Here is a 21,362-nt window from a genome sequence, read left to right as displayed (position 1 = left end):
CATGACCACAGTGAAGTCCTTCCTGTGTAGAACAAAGCAGGTTTCCACATCAGACAGATGGGGAAGACTCAAAGTAAGGCTAGCAGAGGACCAAATCCCAGGCCTTCGGTGTTAACCACTTTAACACTGCTCACTGTGCCTCTACTGCGGCACAGTGGCTCGTTATCGTCTGGCGACGTAGACCTACGTCACCAGACATTCCCCTCTCTCGCCATACAGTCACAGCGGGAGTCGGGCCAGGGGAGGAGCGGTTTGTGTAAACAAAGCGGACGGATCTCCTAAGTGACAGGCAGTGACAGATTGCAGGATTCAGCATAGCTGAACCTGCGATCTGTGCCTGTGTCACACGGTCCCCTCCCCCCACACACGTTAGTAAGCACCAGGCATACATTAACCCCTTGATCACCAATAAAAGTTAACCCCTTCCCTGCCAGTGTCATTTTTACAGTAACAGTGCATATTTATAGCACTGATTACTGTAGTAATGTCACAGGTACCCGCAAAAGTGTCAAAAATGTCAGTCAAGGGTCCGATCTGTCCGCCGCAATGTCGCAGTCCCGCAAAAAAAATTGCAGATCGCCGCCATTACTAGTTAAAAAAAAAAACAATAAAAAAATGACATAAATTTCCCGTAGTTAGTAGCTGCGATAACCTTTGCGCAAACCAATCAAAGTACGCTTATTGCGATTTTTTTTTTTTTTACCAAAAATATGTAGCAGAAAAAAAATTGGCCTAAAATGTTAAATTGTGATTTTTACATTTTTTTTGGGGGGGGGGAATTTCATATAAAAAAATTTGAAAAAACGGAATTTTTGTAAAATCTTACCTGTAAAATTCCTTTCTCTGAGACCTCCGACAGTCGCCGCCTCTTCATATTCGTCACATATGGGGTATTAGACTTTTCTCCGAAGGAGTAGCTAGGCAACAGAATATGTTAACATTAAAGCTTTTAACACATCCCACCCTCAAGGGGTGGTCCCCTCAGTCAATACCCTCCTACTTCCTGCAACCATATCTCAGTTTTAGTGGAATAGCAGTAGAGTATACAACCAAACCCCAAAAGAGGGGCGGGGGCGGCGACTGTCGGAGGACTCAGAGAAAGGAATTTTACAGGTAAGATTTTACAAAAATTCCGTTTTCTCTTACGTCCTCCGACAGTCGCCGCCTCTTCATATTCGTCACATATGGGGACGTCCCAAAGCAGTGCAAACATGAGGGGTGGGAAACGCATCCGCGCAGAAAAGGCAACGCAGTCTCCGCATCAAAGAAAGGAACCTTACCAAAGGAAGGAACCCAGCTGGGCAACAGGAAAAAACAGGTGCTCAACAGGAGCAACAACCCAGGAAAAGACAAATAACCAGGGGATAAAAAACTTATCCCAACAGCCAGTGGTCCCCACAAGGGACCCTAGGGAATCGCCGCACTAAGAACCTTGCGGCCAAAGGAAGCATGCGCAGATGCCTGAACATCTACTTTGTAGAATTTTGTGAAAGTGTGCACGGTCGACCAAGTCGCCGCCTTACACACCTGGGCTACAGAAGCCCCATGACGACAGGCCCAAGACGTACTCAGAGATCTAGTAGAGTGTGCCTTCACAGGCACAGGGGGAACCTTCCCCTGCAAAGCATAGGCCCGTTCAATGGTCTGCCTGATCCATTTGGCGATGGTAGAGGCTGACGCCGCCATGCCCTTCCGAGGACCCTCTGGAAGAACAAACAAGGAATCCGTCTTTCGAAAAGACTCAGTCGATTTAAGGTAAACCCTTATCGCCCGAACAACATCCAGAGAATGTAATCTCACCTCCTTTGGATGTTTAGGCTTCGCGCACAGCGAAGGCAAGACAATATCCTCATTAAGATGGAATACCGAAACTCGTTTCGGAAGAAAAGAAGGATTAGGTCGCAAGACCACCTTATCCAAATGAACAACCTGATACGGAGACTTGCAGGACAAAGCTGCCAGCTCCGACACTCTGCGAGCCGAAGTGATTGCCACCAAAAAGGCGACCTTTTTGGACAACATAGACAACGAGATCTCCCTGATCTGTTCAAAAGGAGCACGTTGCAACACAGACAGAACGAGATTCAAGTCCCAAGGGGGCAGAGGATCCCTCCTAGGAGGAACCAGATGCCGCACACCCTGAACAAAAGTGCCAACCAAGGAGTTGGAAGCCACGGGACGTTGAAACAGAACGGCCAGCGCAGACACCTGACCCTTTATCGTAGCCAGCGCCAAACGCTGATCTACACCCGTTTGAAGGAAGAACAGCACTCGGGAAACCGAGTACGTGCGGGGAGAAAATCCCCTGGACTCACACCAAGCAAAATAGGCCTTCCAAGTACGGTAATAAACCTTCCCCGAGGAAGACTTCCTCGCGTTGATCAAGGTATGAACGACCTCTGGGGAGAGACCCTTCTCCCTCAGGACCTCGGTCTCAACAGCCAGGCCGTCAAAGCCAGCGACTGTAAAGCAGGATGGTATATCGGTCCTTGAGACAGGAGATCGTCTCGAAGAGGCAGACGCCACGGGGCGTCGACCGCCAGATTCACGAGGTCTGCGTACCAGGACCGGCGAGGCCAGTCCGGTGCCACAAGAATCACCGTGCTGCGTTCCGAGTGTAACCTGCGAAGGAACCTGGACAGCAACTGAATCGGTGGAAACGCGTACATCAGCCTGTACTGATGCCACGGGGCCACTAACGCGTCCGACGCGTCTGCCCGAGGGTCGCGCGTCCTTGCCACGAACCTTCTCACCTTGTTGTTGAGACGAGACGCGAACAGGTCCACATCTGGAAGACCCCACTTCGCGCACAACATCTGGAAGACAGCCGGGTGGAGAGACCATTCCCCCTGATCCAGGGTCTGGCGACTCAGATAGTTCGCCTGCCAGTTCTCCACCCCCGGAATGTGAACCGCCGTTATCGCCGGGACATAAGCCTCGGCCCAAGACAGAATGTCGGCCACTTCTCGAGCCGCTCGGGCACTCCTGGTGGCATTGTCCGTCTGCACCCGAACCGGGCAGCCCTGCAGCCGGTCCGTCCGGCGATGAAGACAGAGATTTATCGCACGCAATTCCAGAATGTTGATCGGAAGGGAGGACTCCCCCTCCGACCAAGTCCCCTGGGCGGACAGAACGCCCAGAACACCACCCCAGCCCGACAGGCTGGCATCCGTGGTGATTACCGTCCACGAGATAGGACGAAACGACTTGCCCCCGGACACCATCGGGGACTGGAGCCACCACAGAAGGTCTCTTCTGGTGCGATGACTCAACGAGATTTGAAGATCCAGAGATTGAGGGCGCCCGTCCCACATGGACAGGACCTCCGCTTGGAGACCCCGCGTGTGAAACTGGGCAAAGGGAATCTCCTCGAAGGCCGAGACCATCAATCCCAGACATCTCATGCACGTCCGCAGAGACGAGTGCGGAACGTCCCTGAGGGACCTGACTTCCTCCTGAAGAGTTCTGAGTTTGTCTTCCGGCAGGAAGACCTTCGCCTGCACCGAGTCCAGAATCATTCCCAGGTAGGGAAGACGAACCGACGGACTCAGCGTCGACTTTGGAAAATTTATCGTCCAACCAAACTCCTGCAGAGTTTGCATCGTGACAGACAGGTCCTTCTCCAGACCCTGGCTGGTCGCAGACCGAACCAGAATGTCGTCCAGATACCCCAGGACAGAAATGCCCTGGGCCCTCAATAATGCCAGAACCGGTGCAAGCACCTTAGTGAAGACCCGCGGACCCGAGGCGAGACCAAAAGGCAACGCCACGAACTGGTAGTGATCCTCCGCAATGGCAAATCGAAGGTACCTCTGGTGACCCTCGAAAATGGGGATGTGAAGATACGCATCCTTCAAATCGATGGAGGCCATGAATTCCCCCGGAACCAGGGCAGCCACCACCGACCGCAGGGATTCCATGCGGAACTTGCGAACCCGCACAGAGCGGTTCAGAGCCTTCAAGTCCAGAATTGGACGAACCTTGCCCTCCTTTCTGGGCACGGTGAACAGATTGGAATAAAACCCCCGAAATCTGTCCCGATGAGGGACCGGAACTACCACTCCCTGAGCCCTCAGGTCCCGCACCGCCAGGTGCAGGTCCCGTAAACGCTCTGGAGACAGTTGAAGATTTGAGGGAAAAAATCTGCTCTCCGGCCGAGAGAGAAACTCGATCTTGTAACCAGATCGAACGATCTCCTGAACCCATCTGTCCCGCACGCGGGCCAACCAGGGCTGAAGAAAACCGAGCAAGCGTCCCCCCACCCCAAAACTGGGTGAGGGCGCCCCTTCAGGCCGCACTGTTATGGGCTGCGGATCCGGATTGACCGGACTTCTGTTTACCAGACCAGGGCTTCTTCTGAGAGCCTTGACCTTTGAACGGTTTGCCCTTGTAGTGCGACCAAAAGGCACGAAAGGACCCCTGAGGGGGCCGAAAATTAGCATGCTTCTTCCCAGAAGCCCCCTTAGCCTTGGGGAAATGGGGCAAGAGAGTGCTCTTACCTCCGGTGATCCCCTTAATCAACACATCCAAGGACTCTCCAAAAAGGCGAGACCCATCATAAGGCAGATTGGCTAAGGTCTTACGTGAAGACTGGTCCACCGACCAACATTTCAACCAAACCAGGCGGCGAGACAACACCGCCACGCTGTGCACACGTGCAGCCAACGGAACTAGGTCCAAGTCCGCATCACACAGATACATGACACCCTGGTGGATTTGATCCACCATATCCAGGGTCGCCGGCGAGGCCGAATCGGCCACTAGGACGCGCCTAAGCATCTGCGTCCAACTTGCGATCGCCTGGGCCGCCATGAGAGAAGCAAACAGAGCCTTAAGCATAGAACCCGTAACAGAATAAGTATGATGGGCAAGAGACTCCAATCTCCTATCCGTGGCATCACGGAACACAGGGGAATCCTCTGCCGGAATCGCAGTGGATTTGTTTAAAACCGCAATTGCGTGATCCACTGGGGGTGGTACACACCACCTTTCATCAGTGGAAGGCGAGAAAGGATAACGCAGCTTGAACCTACTTGGTACAGCAAAAGGTTTGCGCAGATTGCGCCATTGTTCCTTAACAGCGCGCTGAAAATCATCATTGCAGGGAAAAACCTGCGGCGTCCTGCGTTTTCTCTGCGTCCCATAAGCCGCCAAGGCAGCGGGGGGACACACTTCATCCTGCAAACGCAGCGTTTGCTTTATGGAAGCAATCAATTCATCCATGATTGCAAGCTCTTCAGGCGAGCCAGGGGGAGAATTATCAACCCCTTCAACTTCAGCCTCCACCTCGGACCCCACTAGATCCAGGGAGGAGCGGGACCCCGATAAGGAGGCCCCCGCCATAACAGCCCCATCACCTTCACCCTCAGAATCAGAGGAAAGAGCAACTCTGGGTCTTTTAGTAGATTGAGCAGCCACCAGCATCTGCACCTGAGCAGCAAGGCCAGCCACAATAGTGGCTAAATCCCCCCCTGGGGGGGAAACAGCGGTCCCCTGGCTTTCCACCAAGGCGGTAGGAAATTTGCCCTCCTGAGAATCCATTGCCCCTATAACAAATGCCGGATAATAAAGGGTTAACTGCCCCTTTAACACGCGCGGCGAGCGCAGCCCACCGCACCACACACAAGCACAATGAGACCCCCACAGGGACAATAAAACTGACACAGGCAATGGATAGGAAGGATATAACCTGAGGAGACCCTCGCCGCTGCTGCTGCCTCGATCGGTGTTCCTGGAGAAGAGGAAGTGATGCTGCCAGGGCGCTCTATGAAAGCCTATGGGAGGCTACAAGAAAATGGCCGCCATGCATGTAGAACATGCGGCTGGAACGAGTGTAGGCAAAATGGCGCCGTTTGGCGCCGAAACCGCCGCTCCACAGTACAGTAATGCACACATGTCTGTATAAAAAAACATGTCAGATCGCCGCAGCGATCGCTGTATAATGCCCAAACATGCCACAAAACATGCCCCACAGCACACAGCTTCTCACACTGACAAGGCTGACACACACAGTGTCACACAGCTCCCCCCCCCCCCCCTTGCAGCCCACAGCATGCAGCCGAGAGATAGGGAGACAAACAGTGTGAATAGAGGCAGGTTACACAGTCCCAGACTGACACCCCCCCAGACAGACAGGTCCCCACATAAATACACTTACCTCACAGTGGCGTGGGGGACCCGCACAGGCGAACAAGCCGCTGCACATGAGGCAGGGAGAGTCGCATACAAGACGCACAGAATGGGGGTTAAGAAACTGCACAGCGTCCAGTGAGGTAGCCACCTCACCAATCATCCCTGCACCGAACAGGGATGGGTCGTTCACTGTGCCAGGAGCGTTACCTGGCTGAACGCTCGATGGCAGGCTGGGAAGCCACTGACCCACGACCTGCGACCAGGGGGATCAGCCCGAGACCCAGCCCGCATGATCCTCTTCATCCGAAGAACTAACTAAAGCTGACAAAAAGAACAGCTAAGTAAAGGTAGAGAGAAAACTCAAACAAAAAATCAAAAAAGAAGAAAGAGTCTGGGGCACAAAGCCCCAGCACAGAGAGAGCCAGCCACTCCTGACAAGCTAGACATTAAAACTGAGATATGGTTGCAGGAAGTAGGAGGGTATTGACTGAGGGGACCACCCCTTGAGGGTGGGATGTGTTAAAAGCTTTAATGTTAACATATTCTGTTGCCTAGCTACTCCTTCGGAGCAAAGTCTAATACCCCATATGTGACGAATATGAAGAGGCGGCGACTGTCGGAGGACGTAAGAGAAATATTATTTTTTCAAAATTGTCGCTCTTTTTTTGTTTATAGCGCAAAAAGTAAAAATCGCACAGGTGATCAAATACCACCAAAAGAAAGTTCTATTTGTGGGGGAAAAAAAGACATCAATTTAATTTGGGTACAGCATCGCACGACCGCGCAATTGTCCGTTAAAGTAACTTAATGCCGAATCACAAAATATGGCCTGGTCAGGAATGGGGTAAAATCTTCCGGTCCTAAAGTGGTTAAAAATACGCTCATTGAGAATTTTTTTGTCAAAGACATGTAGCTAAATACATTTTGGCCTAAATATATCACAAAAATTGAATATATTGGATATTTTTTAACTGTCAAAGTAGAAAAATAGTGTTTTTTTTTTTCAAAATTGTCGCTTTTTTTTATTAATATCGCCAAAAATAAAAATCGCAGAGATGATCAAATACCACCAAAAGAAAGCTCTGTTTGTGGGGAAAAAAGGACGTAAATTTTGTTTGGGTATGGCGTTGCATGACCGCGCAATTGTCAGTTAAAGTCACACAGTGCCGAATCGCAAAAAGTGGCCTGGACGTAAAGCAGGAAAATCCTCCTGTGGTAAAGTGGTTAAACACCTCAGGGGGTACTTTGCAGGCAGCACCAGAAATATCACTGGAGCGGGAGCTGAAGGCACCTAGTACAGCAGGACTGTTTCCCATGTGTCTAGAACCAGGCGATGCAACACAAGGTAAAAAGCCTTGAGGCTAGGCTTCAGATATTAACGTACCTTGCTGCTTGGGTAGCAGATACAGGGTCAACCAGCCAAAGGTAACAATGTCACTGTAGCCGGGCAACAGGGACAAACTGAGGAGAGTTCCACAAGTCTCTTGCAATGAGGAATAGCAATGGGAAGGTGTTTCCTCAACACTGAATGTTGGGAAAGAGCAAAATTTCACTGAGTATTAGTTCTCAGTCTATCAGCATTTACCCCTTCCGCAGTAAAACTGATGTAAAGCAATACATTTAATAGTGGTGATAAAAAATAAAAAAAAACATTCAATCTTATATACTCAATCCTATAACCCACTTCTAGTTCCTAGTGGTCAGCCTGCATTGGTAAAAGTTAACTATGGAGTGCTTTCCAGGTCCAGACTTAAGGCACAGTCCCAGCACGTGACCCTGAGTCTTAGACACTGGCTCATGCGCTGGGACTGTGCCTCAACTCTGGACCTGGAAAACACTCCATGATTAACTTTTACTACTACACACAGCTTTTGAAAGTGACACAATGCAGAACTCAGTGTCTGAAGGTCACATTCCAGGATAGCCCTGCAGCATGCAGTTAGCGGGGTCAAGGTTCAGCACTCCAAAGCCAATCTGAGCAAAAAACAGTTCAGAAGCAGTGTAGCAAGAATCTTCAGTTAATGTACTAAAGGAGTAGATTCTGTTCACAAAGTGAATTTTAATTTAGCACAGAGAATGAGATGAAGCTGTGCTGACAATCATCCATCATGTGAAAGTAAAAATCCTGTCTTTTCTGAGATGCATGTTATTGGGTATTCAGAGTAGCTTTGTTCCAATCCCAGCCAAGCCCCTTTATGAAGTTTGCAAATGTTTCCTCTGGGTACTCTGACATGCTGGTGGGTTATTGACTTCTGTGTAAATTGGCCCTATTATGTGTGCGTGTGTGTATGTTCACATGTGAAATAGGGACCTTAGATTGTAAGCTCAGTGAGAACATGGAATGATGTGAATGTACAATAAGTAATGTTAAGTACTGGTAAATTGTTGGTGCTATGTATATACCTACATAAAAAAGCACCGAGCGATGCTATGGAAGTATATATATATATATATATATATATATATATATATAGGGCCGGCGCTCCCACTAGGCAAACTAGGCAGCCGCCTTGGGCGCACTGCCGCCTAGGGCACAGCCAGGGCTCTGCAGCCGTGATCAGACACCAAAGAGGAGGGGGAAATTTGCAGTCACGCAATCGGCCTCCTCTCCTCCTCCGTCCCCTGGATCTGAGCGGTGCCAGTGTACAGCAGCCTTGTCAACTCTCTGCCCGCCTCCATCCCTGGGCGATGTGCAGCCATTGGAGGAGCAGGGTGGTGGGTGGCATTGTGTACGAGACAGCCGGGATGAATCCATCCAGGCCCAGACTGGCCAAAGGGCACACGCCGACCCGGGGCCGCCGGGCCACTTGTCCTGGTGGAGCCCTGCAGCCCGCCCCGCTCACCAAGCATCTCTGCGGCCGGCCACCTATTTAGTTCACGGCCTGCCATCGGGGCCCAGGGGGCAGAACCCAGAGATCAGATAACCTATCATGGGGGAGGAGCTGTAGGAGGTTTCCCCTGCATGAGCTGTGACTCCATCTCCCGATCTTGGGACTGGTGACACAGACTGCCACTGCCTGACACGTGGTGGGAGGCGGAAAAAAGTACCAGTGATGATATCCCCTAAGGTAAGAAACCCCCCCTCTCCTGTCCATCTGGCTCTGTCCTACCCCCCACCTGGCTGCACCCCCCCTCTCCTGTCCACCTGGCTCTGTCTGCCCCCATTTGGCTGCACCCCCCCCCCCTCTTTTTTCCACCTGGCTCTGTCCCCCCCCCCTCTCCTGTCCACCTGGCTGCATCCCCTCCTCCACCTGGCTGTACCCCCCCATCCTGTCCACCTGGCTCTGTCCTCCTCCCCACCTAGCTGCACCCCCCCTCTCTGGTTCACCTGGCTGCATCCCCCCTCCACCTAGCTGTATCCCCCCTCTCCTGTCCACCTGGCTCTGTCCCCTCCCCCCCCACCTGGCTGCACCCCCACCTCCTGTCCACCTGGCTTTGTCCCCCCCCCCCCCCCCACCTGGCTGCACCCCCCTTCCTGTCCACATGGCTCTGTCCTCCCTCCACCTGGCTGCACCCCCCTCTTCTGTACACCTGGCTCCATTCTCCCTCCACCTGGCTGTACCCCCTCTCTCCTGTCCCACCTTGCTCTGTCTTTGTTTACTGTTCTTGGCTTTCCCACCTGTGGCCCGGTGCAGTCATGGTGGGGCCCTGGGAAGGATGGCGGGAGCTTCACGAACATCCATCCACTGAGCCTCCCTCCTGAGCAATGACCAGGAAGTAACGTGTATGTCGTCACTTACTGGACCGGCACTGCCATTCTACAGGAGCTGTGCTCAGGGAAGCACCATTTGTGTAGCCAAATACAGAGTAGACATCCAGGGTCCCTGAATGTCTAATAAAGAGTACCTGTCACCTATATGCTATCATATAGGGGGATTTTTGGTCCCCTATTTAATGGCAATAAAAGTTGTGTAAAAAACAAACTATATATATATATATATATTTTTTTTTTTAAACATTTAAGAAGACACAAAACATTTTAGAGCGCGCCCCCCACTTACACTCACACATACAAAAATGCATGCAATTGCCCTATACATGTTATGTATCAGCACACACATCGGAGTGAGAGCAATAATTCTAGCATCAGAACCCCCCGCATAACACTAACCTGATGTCCTGTAGGGGGCTTTTAAAGCGTTGCCTATGAAAAAATATAGGGAACTGAAGTTTTTCAACGTTTCGTAGGTGCACACACGCAAAGCCCCCATAGGGTCATCAATTTAGTGCTATGCAGGAGTTTCTGTGCTACAGTTAATAAATTAATTTAGATTTTTTTTGGGGGGGGGGGAGCGTGGGGGCACAAGTAGTTGGTCTTGCCTAGGGCGCAAAATAGTCTAGCACCGGCCCTGTATAATACAGCAGCTTATTTATAAGAAAAAAAAATGTTGGGGCACATCAGTTACTATAACAGAGGAGACTGTAGCACAAACATTCAGTGGCTTAACCATTTTAAATCAATCCTTTTGTGTTTGATGCTGTGTCCCCCTGGGGGATTGTCCTACAGTTCATGCTTTCTCAAACAGGAGATTACCCCCCCCCCCCCCTAACTAAAGAAAAATTGTGAGGGATGGGAATTTATTAAATCTGGAGCAAATGTGCTTGGCAACCAATCAGCTTAAAACTTCAGCTTGTTCAGTAAAGCTTTGGAAATAAAAGCTTGAAGCTGATTGGTTTCCATATATAGCTGCTTTAGATTCTGTTTGCTCCAGTCTCAGCAAGTTTACCTCTGTGAATGGAGTTAGGCCTTAAAAACTTGACAATAGACTTGGTGGATTAAACAGACATTGGGGTTGATTTACTAAAGGCAAATATATAATGCACTGCAGTTTCTCCCGGGTTTAGTAAATTAAGGAAAGCGTCACTTTGCAAAGAATACTCAATCACATGCAAGGAAAATAAAATAAGGGTCCTTTCACACGGACTTTCCGCCCGGCGGACTCCGTTTTGCTCAGCGGGGTTCCATCCGCTTAGCTGGTGGATGACAGGTCCATCTCCACTCACTGTGCTGACATGGAGCTGTCAGAGCCCCGCTCTCCTCTATGGGAGCCTGTCAGTTTTCATCCAATCCTATCCGATCCTCCAGACGGATGGTGAATAGGGTCTCTATCCGTCTGGATTTTACAGACAGGATCGGATCAGATAGCAGCGGGTGTTACCGGACATGTCACCGCTGACATCCACCACTCCAAAGGGGTGCACGGAGCATCCGATCAGGTGAAAAACTGACAGGCAGACCTGATCACAAAGCTCATGTGAAAGGGGCCTAAAGCATTTTTGCTTGCACATGATTGGATGATAAAAACCAGCAGAGCTTTCCCTCATTTCAGAGCTTTCTTCTCACATATAGAGCAAATGCACTTGCAGTGCACAGCATATTTGCCTTTAGCAAAATCAACCTCAATAAGTCTGATGTTTTCTGACTATAAACCTGTCCAGATGTAGGAAATTCTAATAGAACTCCCCTTTTCAGCTATGTTTTCTGAGTGTACATTAGCTGCCAAAATCGCTTCTCGGCCTTTTGGCTAAGATCAAGTGTAGTATCTGTTCTTATCAGTGTTGGAATGGAACCTGAAGGTTAGTATCGGTGGTGGCCGAAGTTAACCGGGGCGCTCTGGGCGTAACTGGAGGACCGGAGTAGGCCAAACCAGAGAAAGCCGGAGGGTTCCAATGCCTTCCTGATTTGAATGGGTCCGCCCCTGTCAGTTTGAAGGGAGTGGGAAAGCCGGGCGACCACGGTTAGTACTGCTCCTGGATGTAATTGGTGGGAGTGCGGATGGTGAGGGGAAGGGCCTTTCCTCTTGGGTGAATTTGGCTAGAAGGGGGCCATTTTCTATACCCTCGAGGTTGGGCTCTCTCCGAGCTGTCTGCATTCCTGGCCTCCTGACAGGAAGGGCTACGCTTGGTCTGGCCAGGGGCTGAGACCGAAAAAGCCCGTTGTGTACGTGCCCCTGGGGTGGCAGCCCAGGGGTGCCTCAATCTCACTGGTGAGGGGCAGCTCACCTGAGTTTTTGTGGCACCTTGGTCACTGCACCATCACACTTTTTCAAGCACCTGCCTCTTGGGGTGGGCCTTTTGGCCAACACCAGAGGAATTTTTTATTCCTGGCCGGGGGGCCTGCCGAGGTCTCGCACTTAGGCACTACCCAGCACTTCTCCACTTCCCTTTTCCCCACTCTGTTTTTTCTTTGTTTGTGTGTTCACGTATGTCCCTTTTTGGTTGTTTTGTCACTTGCACGACTTGGATGGCGTAGGTCCTCGGGCCTGCCCTGTAAGTCTTGGGAGGGGGTGGATATGGCCTTTTGGCTTAGTTCGCCCTCCCCCATGGGGTCTCCCTTCGGGGGAGCCCTACCTAGTACTCGGGGTGGGCTGTTTCGGCAGTCCCCCTGAAGAATGGGGTCTGCCCAGCTTCGGCTGGGTGGACCTAAGTGAGTACCTCAGTCCCTGTCAGGAGCTTCGCGCCCCGGGGGATCAGGGTCAGGGCCCTTCCTCTTCGGAGGAGGGCCATGTGTGTACGCCTTGCGCACTTTTTGTGTGTTCACGTTTGCGTGTGTGCACTTTTTTATGCACCGGGTGTAAGTCTTTTGAGTGTGTTTCACACACCACGGGCTTTAAAAAAAAAAAAAAAAGCTGCCAAAAGTGGTACACCTTTAATATGTCTACTCCCTGTAATTGCTCTTTATTAATACATTGCTAGCAGAAAATATGCAGTGCCCTGAAATTCAAGTCATACCGGTTAAGCGTTTTAATTAATCTTTGCAAATAAGCAAATCCTCACTGCAGTAACTATAAACAATTGAGCTTGTAGGACCAGTTAAACAAAGGTATTATGCCAATTTACAGCAGCACAAGGTCAGAGGAGGGAGCGTAACGGAGCCCGCACTTTTACTTGGTATGGCTCATACTCCTTTCGGGAATGATTGCGTAATAAGCTGTACCTTTATTAAACTGATTGCGATTCTGTATATATAATTTTTTTTTGCAAGCTAAATTGTGATAACATTTTATACTGAATACATTAAGGATACCTGGACACATAATCCAGCAATGCATTCATTGAAATGAGGAAGATAATGATTTAAAGATGGATTCCAGGTATGGTGTATTTTTACCTAATTACATTTGTCCAGCTTGGACCCAATGTAACTGTGTAATACCATACCTGCGATTCACTGGCGTAGACACCACTACTCCAGTGATCTCCACTTTCTTCCAGGTCCCGTGGGGGGGGGGGGGGGGTCAGCCGCTCAGCATGGGTGTTGTTCAGGATATACTTTGCATTCTCTGATTACACAAATTGGAGAGTCTTGGCAGTAATGTCAGCAAGTGGAGGTCACTGGAATGGCTGGGTCTAACTTCAGTGACTTCCAGCTTCCAGGGGATTCCACAGGTATGGTGGAATACATAGTTATATATGCTATATATATATATATATATATATACCCAATTATTGGTAGCTGGACCAATGTAACTATGTAGAAATATACCATACCTGGAATTCTTCTTTAAATTTGAAAGCAATGTAATTTTGCTTCTATACGTTTGTGAACTGTGGCTGATTTTATGCATCATGAACAGATGGATTAGGTCCTAAAGAGCAGTGGTCCTCAACTCCGGTCATCAGGGCCCACTAACAGGCCAGATTTTAAGTATTACCTTGGGGAGATGCAGACTAGAATACTGCAATCACTGAGCAGCAAATTATATCACCTGGGATGTATTTCAGTTATCTTGCAAACCTGGCCTGTTGGTGGGCCCTGAGGACCACTGCTAAAGAGCAATGCAGTGCCCTAATGTAAGCAGTTAGCTGCTTGCTACTTATTATTTCCAAAGTGTAAACATCTGATTGGTGCCAAGGGTTGTTTGTTCAGTATTAGTGTATTATAATACGCCCTTATTTGTTACTAAAATTATTTGCATAATACTCCTGTAATCCTAAATACACGTGGAATTTATTTTCAGTTACAGGACTTCTAAATGTATTGTAGGAGTTTTACATGTGCTTAGGACTGTTTGTATGTAACAAAAGAGAGAAGTCCAGTCATCATAATCTGTTATACACAAGAAATGTAAGCACTCCCAGCATTTCTTTTTGAGAGCCAGTTCACAACAGAATGGCACAGGAACTATGTCTGCATTCCTGTGCAATTGTTGTGCTTTCCCTAAAGTGCAATTTGGCAGCCATTTGAATGGGCTGCAGATTGCACCGGAATGCACAAAAAGTAGTGCATGCATTACTTTTGAAAAACGTGCCGCACCAAATCGCATGGTACTGCAGTACCATGTGATCTGGTGCCCCCCAAACTCACTGCGTTTGCTGTGCCCTTAACAATGTATTGCCACCCGCAGTAGATTAGACAGGCAGTGCATTTTGAACACTGTGCGGGAAACGCCCAGGGAACACACCTTTACCGCACAGAATTCTGGTGTGAACTGGCCCTTACTGAACATCAGCATTACCTGCAAGTGAAAAAGTTCCTTTTATTTTGTAGATCTGAAGGTAGCATTCTGCAGGAGGATTCTCTTGAGGAAGAAATTAAATTCTTTATCCAGATGTAGTTCCTCCACTTCACAGACCATGTCAAAGTTCTGCTACTGTTATTAGTTAGAAAGCAAATGGACTGCTGTGTAAATTAAATAAAAAGACTAATGTGCATAGGACTCATGAAATACTTTATTTTTTTAAGTAGTTAAAAACACTTACAGTGGGTACGGAAAGTATTCAGACCCCCTTAAATTTTTCACTCTTTGTTATATTGCAGCCATTTGCTAAAATCATTTAAGTTCATTCTTCTTCCTCATGAATGTACACATAGCACCCCATACTGACAGAAAAACACAGAATTGTTGACATTGTTGCAGATTTATTAAAAAAGAAAAACTGAAATATCACATGGTCCTAAGTATTCAGACCCTTTGCTGTGACACTCATATATTTAACTCAGGTGCTTTCCATTTCTTCTGATCATCCTTGAGATGGTTCTACACCTTCATTTGAGTCCAGCTGTGTTTGATTATACTGATTGGACTTGATTAGGAAAGCCACACACCTGTCTCTGTAAGACCTTCCAGATCACAATGCATGTCAGAGTAAATGAGAATCATGAGGTCAAAGGAACTGCCTGAAGAGCTCAGAGACAGAATTGTGGCAAGGCACAGATCTGGCCAAGGTTACAAAAAGATTTCTGCTGCACTTAAGGTTCCTAAGAGCACAGTGGCCTCCATAATCCTCAAATGGAAGACGTTTGGGACGACCAGAACCCTTCCTAGAGCTGGCCGTCCGGCCAAACTGAGCTATCGGGGGAGAAGAGCCTTGGTGAGAGAGGTAAAGAAGAACCCAAAGATCACTGTGGCTGAGCTCCAGAGATGCAGTCAGGAGATGGGAGAAAGTTGTAGAAAGTCAACCATCACTGCAGCCCTCCACCAGTCGGGGCTTTATGGCAGAGTGGCCCGACGGAAGCCTCTCCTCAGTGTAAGACACATGAAAGCCCGCATGGAGTTTGCTAAAAAACACCTGAAGGACTCCAAGATGGTGAGAAATAAGATTCTCTGGTCTGATGAGACCAAAATAGAACTTTTTGGCCTTAATTCTAAGCGGTATGTGTGGAGAAAACCAGGCACTGCTCATCACCTGTCCAATACAGTCCCAACAGTGAAGCATGGTGGTGGCAGCATCATGCTGTGGGGGTGTTTTTCAGCTGCAGGGACAGGACGACTGGTTGCAATCGAGGGAAAGATGAATGCGGCCAAGTACAGGGATATCCTGGACAAAAACCTTCTCCAGAGTGCTCTGGTCCTCAGACTGGGCCGAAGGTTTACCTTCCAACAAGACAATGACCCTAAGCACACAGCTAAAATAACAAAGGAGTGGCTTCACAACAACTCCGTGACTGTTCTTGAATGGCCCAGCCAGAGCCCTGACTTAAACCCAATTGAGCATCTCTTAAGAGACCTAAAAATGGCTGTCCATCAACGTTTACCATCCAACCTGACAGAACTGGAGAGGATCTGCAAGGAGGAATGGCAGAAGATCCCCAAATCCAGGTGTGAAAGACTTGTTGCATCTTTCCCAAAAAGACTCCTGGCTGTATTAGATCAAAAGGGGGCTTCTACTAAATACTGAGCAAAGGGTCTGAATACTTAGGACCATGTGATATTTCAGTTTTTCTTTTTTAATAAATCTGCAACAATGTCAACAATTCTGTGTTTTTCTGTCAGTATGGGGTGCTATGTGTACATTCATGAGGAAGAAGAATGAACCTAAATGATTTTAGCAAATGGCTGCAATATAACAAAGAGTGAAAAATTTAAGGGGGTCTGAATACTTTCCGTACCCACTGTATCTAAAAGCTTGTCTTCGTCTTCATCCAGGGATATCCAGCTTTCAATAAATATTGCACTGATCCCAGACCAGATCCTCCTAGCTGTCAGAATTAAAGAATAAGTTCACCTCCTGGAGCATGTTACACCCTTATTTAGGGCGTACCATTCCCCAGCACATGTTCTCCTGTGTGTGAGTTGTAGCTTGATACGCTAGAACATATAATTGCATGTTGCTCATGTCAAAGTTCCAGGAATTCAGATGTATCTATAAACTTCTTTTTGGTTCCAGTATGCTTTGTTAGTTTATCCTTTCTTCTGATGACAAGTTCACTTTAATGTCCATTTGTCTGATGACAGGTTTACTCCAATATGTGCTTCTTTCTTGTAGGTTGTCAACCACATCAATGATATTGCAAGAATATTTGGTCATGTCTTGGGGACAAAGGAGATCCAACCAGGTATATTATACCTTCCTTCCGTGTTATTACTGCATTCATGGCAGTTCTCTGTTTACTGCCTCCAAAAGACAAAATGTGTTACTATAGTCATAGTGATGTATTTCATATATGTAATACTTGTAATTGCTCATGCTGGGCTCCAGTGCATTTACAATATTTAAAACAATTTATAGAGTACTCCTCATAGGGAACAATTGGTGAAATATCTTCTCTTTGTGGCAAGTAATATAATTTATGATGAATGTATGAATCCTTCACTAAAATGTTCAAATTTAATCCCAAGGTGCAACTTGTGCTACTTTAGTAAGACGTAAGGTGGAGCTATTTGGTATTCTGATAAAAAAAAAAGCCCGCCCTACGCATTTCAACCAAATAGGATGTCCTCACGGGACCCTAGCCCCTGAGGATATTATTTTCGGATTAAATTTTCTAAGATGAACATTAGCATTCTCATACATGCCACCGGTCATACTTTGCACAGTTTTTGCATTTTGTATATATGCTTTTAAGCACAACTTTTATCATTAAAGCGGAACTTTACCCGAAAGGGGAAGTTCCGCTTTAAGGACTAATCCCCTGCTACTGTTGCACAATTGGCACTTTTGAGATGCGGGGGGGGGGGGGGGGGGGAAGCAGGTACCCGATTTTGACAGGTACCTGCTCCCTTTTCTGTGGCGCTCAGCAATAGAAGTTCTCCCCTCTTGCAGTCTTCTGGGACACTGACAGGTCCCAGAAGACTGCATCCACCATTCAGGATGCGCAGCACGGCTTGCACATGCGTAGTTGGCACCCGGCTGTGAAGCCACAGGCTGTCACAGTCAGGTGCCCGTAGTAAAGTTGGCGGCGCAGCCGATGGAGGATGGAGATGGCTGGGGTGAGCTCACCGTGGGACAGGTGAGTGGCTGTTTTTAAAAGTCAGCAGCTACACTTTTTGTAGCTGCTAACTTTTATTTTTTTGATAGGTGCCTGGAGTTCCTATTTAAGAAAGCCTTGGGTAAATTTCAGCATTGGAGCTTTTTTCTTTATGTGGATCTTGATTACCAAATGTGACATCGGAAGAGGTTGAGGCTGCATTTGTTAATCCTCTATGAGGATTGCACCATACTAATGCTCAGATTGGCCTCTAGGTTTTCGAAGTCCAGCCTTCTGGTCAGCCTTGAATTCAGTTGTAGTGGTGGTTCACTTGACGATCACAGAAGTCTCACTCATGCTGTGGAAATTTGGCTGAAAAAAAGTGAGACAGTTGCGCCTTTGAACATTTTGGTGGGGGATTGTATTATATGTTGTGGAGGAGTCTCATTACTACAGCTGTTTGGACTTTTTAGTTGAAGAGTTTGACTACTATTGCTGCACTGTTTTATGTATATATATATATGTTGTTTATATGTTATTTTATTAGTTATCAGTGAAATGTCTCAAAACCATTAATATTTATACATCTATAAGGCCTTTTATGAGGAGCCTCACTACTATTGTTACATTTTCACATGCATATTGTGTGAAAGTAATATACTAGTGCTGCAGTCTTGTATATTATCTTAATTGACTTTATACCTACCTTTGTCTGAATGTCTTTAGATCATGTCCTCTACTTTTAGTACTCTCTTACATTAGCATTACAAGTCATTCCTATCTCTATGATTACCCCTGCAGACACAGAGGAAGCTCTAGTTATGATTTTGAGAAACATGGCACAGCACTTCCCGCAGGAGTTGCAGAATGCACTAGTGTCCCTGCCAGCTGAGGCATCTTCAAAACTTCGCTCCACTCTTGGCGTGGCATGAGGTGCTTCTTAATATGTTTTAATGAGATCTCTTGATTAGTTTGCGCCTCACCCATCATGCACACATATTTACTATGTACCTCTAATCTTCTTGTACACAAAGAAATAAATTGTTCATAGTCTTCATTGTGTTTCCTGTTTTTTTTAATTAATAAGGTCTATCATTAAGGAGTTATGTGAATTGGTATTATGTGCTGCTGGCAACAAAGGAAAGGCTTGAACCCTTCATTTCTCTATCGTTCATCGACAGATGCAGCTCCATCTAGTCAGAGAATATAGGGTTATGCTCCTCCTATCAGGAATAGGCATTAGGCAGGAAAAAAGCTTAACCATACCTATGGGGGCTGTCCCTGCAGGGCATAACCCCACACACCCTGCTATCATCAAACAGTTTGTTTCTGCCTAGTTTAAGGAATAAGACCTAGCTTCCTGCTGGGACTTCGGTCTTGGCTATTATAGGAAAGCTTATTTTTTTATTTTCATTAGTTAGTTCCTGAGGACCAAGATCCAGAGGAACTACAAGCAACAGCCGGCTGAGCTTTTGCACTGGATAATCTAGATCCTTAAGCTCCCAGCCTGGCCAGTGAGCATGAGCAGGTTATAGTCCAAAACTAGGCCTCACCATGACAGTGCCCCAACGGATGGGGACGAGCCTGCAAGTGGACCATCTGGCTGGGACGCACACGACCTGGAACGCCCTGAGTCGCAGCTTCCTGACAGCACCCCCCATCCTGGGTGGGTGGTAATCTGTTTCAGAATGGAGCCCACCTGGTACCGTGGTATGGTGAGTAAATTGTCCCCCCAAAAACCCCTGGCGGTCTCAGGGTGGACGTGGGCCCTTCCCTGGAATAGTCGGACCTTAAGGGCTTCCTCGGTTCCCCTGGCACCTCGGGGGATTAGTCCTGTGTACCCCTTGGCATTCCCCTACCCCTAGCAGGTTTTTACCTGGGGGGGGAGGGGCAGTAATAATGTGGTCATTGTGGTGCTTATTTGAGGAGGGTGACTTGTCCTGTGTGAGCCCCTGGGCAGGGACCTTCTGATGCCTATTGTTCTGGGCCCCCTTTTGGGGATCCTGGAGACCGCATGGCGCACAGTGGGGGCCGCCATTTTACTGTGGATCATGATTTTCATATTCCCATTAGTTTATATGGGCAGCCATTTTCTATAATTCCCCATTGTGAATATATGAGCGGCCATTTTCCTGAGGTCAATAGGCTGGACAAGCATGTGGCATGGTTTTTTAAAATATAGAGGCTGAGTTTTCTCTTCCTCTTCCTGTACAGCGAGTTTTGTTTTTGCACAGATCGTGCTGGAAGTCTCCTCTGTGGTCTGGTAACATTTTCTTGGGTTTCTCTTTGGGTTTTTCTTCAGTAACTCTACTATTCGCTTATAATAACCAGGGATTGTGAGCCCGCACTTATAGCGGTGGAACCGTGTTTTTAGCGGTCTTAAAGAGACACTGCCCAATTAATTTAATCACTTTACAACCGCCCGCCACAGTTATAATGTGGCAGGTAGCCGCTCCTGCACAAACCGCCATCGATATACGTCAGTCGCGCGCACGGAGCTAGGGGGCGAGCTCCCATCCCCGCTTGTCAGCTGGGAATCTGATGCATGGGCCAGGCGGCTCCGATTGCCTCCTGACACCCGCGATCGTTCCCTGCTGAAAGAGAAGGAAGGTCGGCTGTTGTAAACACAGCCGGCCATTCTCCCTGAAATGATCACAGAGCTCATGTGATCCTTCTATATGGGATCACGTCTCTATAGTCATTTCACAAGCCACGCCCCCCCCCACACACACACACACACTTAGAATCACTCCCCTAGGCTCACATTTAACCCATTGATCACCCATAGGGTTAACCCCTTCCCTGTCAGTGTCATTATTATACTAACGTGCATATTTTTAGCACTGATTACTGTAGTAATGTCACTGGTACCCCCAAAAATGTCAGTTAGGGGTCCGATCTGTCCGCCGCAATGGCACAGTCCCACAAAAAATCGCTAGTAAAAAAAAAAATAATAAATTACATAATTCTTTCCCGTAGTTAGTAGACGCGATAACATTTGCGCAAACCAATCAAAATATACTTATTGTGATTTTTTTTTATACCAAGAATATGTAGCAGAAAACAAATTGGCCTAAAATGTTAAATTTTAATTTCTAAATTATTTTCTGGGAATGTTCTATAGCAGAATGTGAAAAATATATATATTTTTTTTTTTTCAAAATTGTCACTATTTTTTTGTTTATAGCGCAAAAATTTAAATTTGCAGAGGTGATCAAATACCACCAAAAGAAAGCTCTATTTTGTGAAAAAAAAGGACATCAATTTTATTTGGGTACAGCGTCGCACGACCGCGCAATTTTCCGTTAAAGTAACGCAGTACCGAATCGCAAAATAGGGCCTGGTCATTAAGGGGGCAAATCCTTCTGGTCTTAAAGTGATTAATATATTTGCCAGTACCCAACTTCAAATTATACTTAACACAGTTACATGGAAGTGGGCCAGTGTCAGTGCATTCGATTGATAAGAAATTGGTTTCATTGTTAACGAGGTATACACAGGCATTCATCACGCTTGAATAAATATTAGGCTTTTCTCTGCAGAGGCTTATTTGATGGTTAGTAAATGGCTACTGAAGCTTGCTAAAAGTCTAGCGACT

At 47.6% G+C, this 21,362-nt stretch overlaps 1 protein-coding gene across 1 annotated transcript in view; it reads left to right on the top strand.

Annotated features, from left to right (window-relative positions):
- IPO4 (importin 4) overlaps positions 1 to 18,819 on the top strand; it is a 235,985-nt gene extending 217,166 nt beyond the window's left edge. Inside the window, exons 29-30 of the mRNA XM_082243128.1 lie at positions 16,843 to 16,912; positions 18,566 to 18,819. Of these exons, the coding sequence (XP_082099254.1) occupies positions 16,843 to 16,912; positions 18,566 to 18,696 (201 nt within the window). The 3' untranslated portion in view covers positions 18,697 to 18,819. The remainder of the gene's footprint in view (positions 1 to 16,842; positions 16,913 to 18,565) is intronic.
- The last annotated feature ends 2,543 nt before the right edge of the window (positions 18,820 to 21,362 follow it).

The sequence above is a fragment of the Pelophylax lessonae genome (genome assembly GCF_965119305.1).
Source record: "Pelophylax lessonae genome assembly, chromosome: 1".
In the NCBI taxonomy this organism is placed as follows: Eukaryota; Metazoa; Chordata; class Amphibia; order Anura; family Ranidae; genus Pelophylax; species Pelophylax lessonae.
This window is presented reverse-complemented; position numbering and strand designations above follow the sequence as displayed.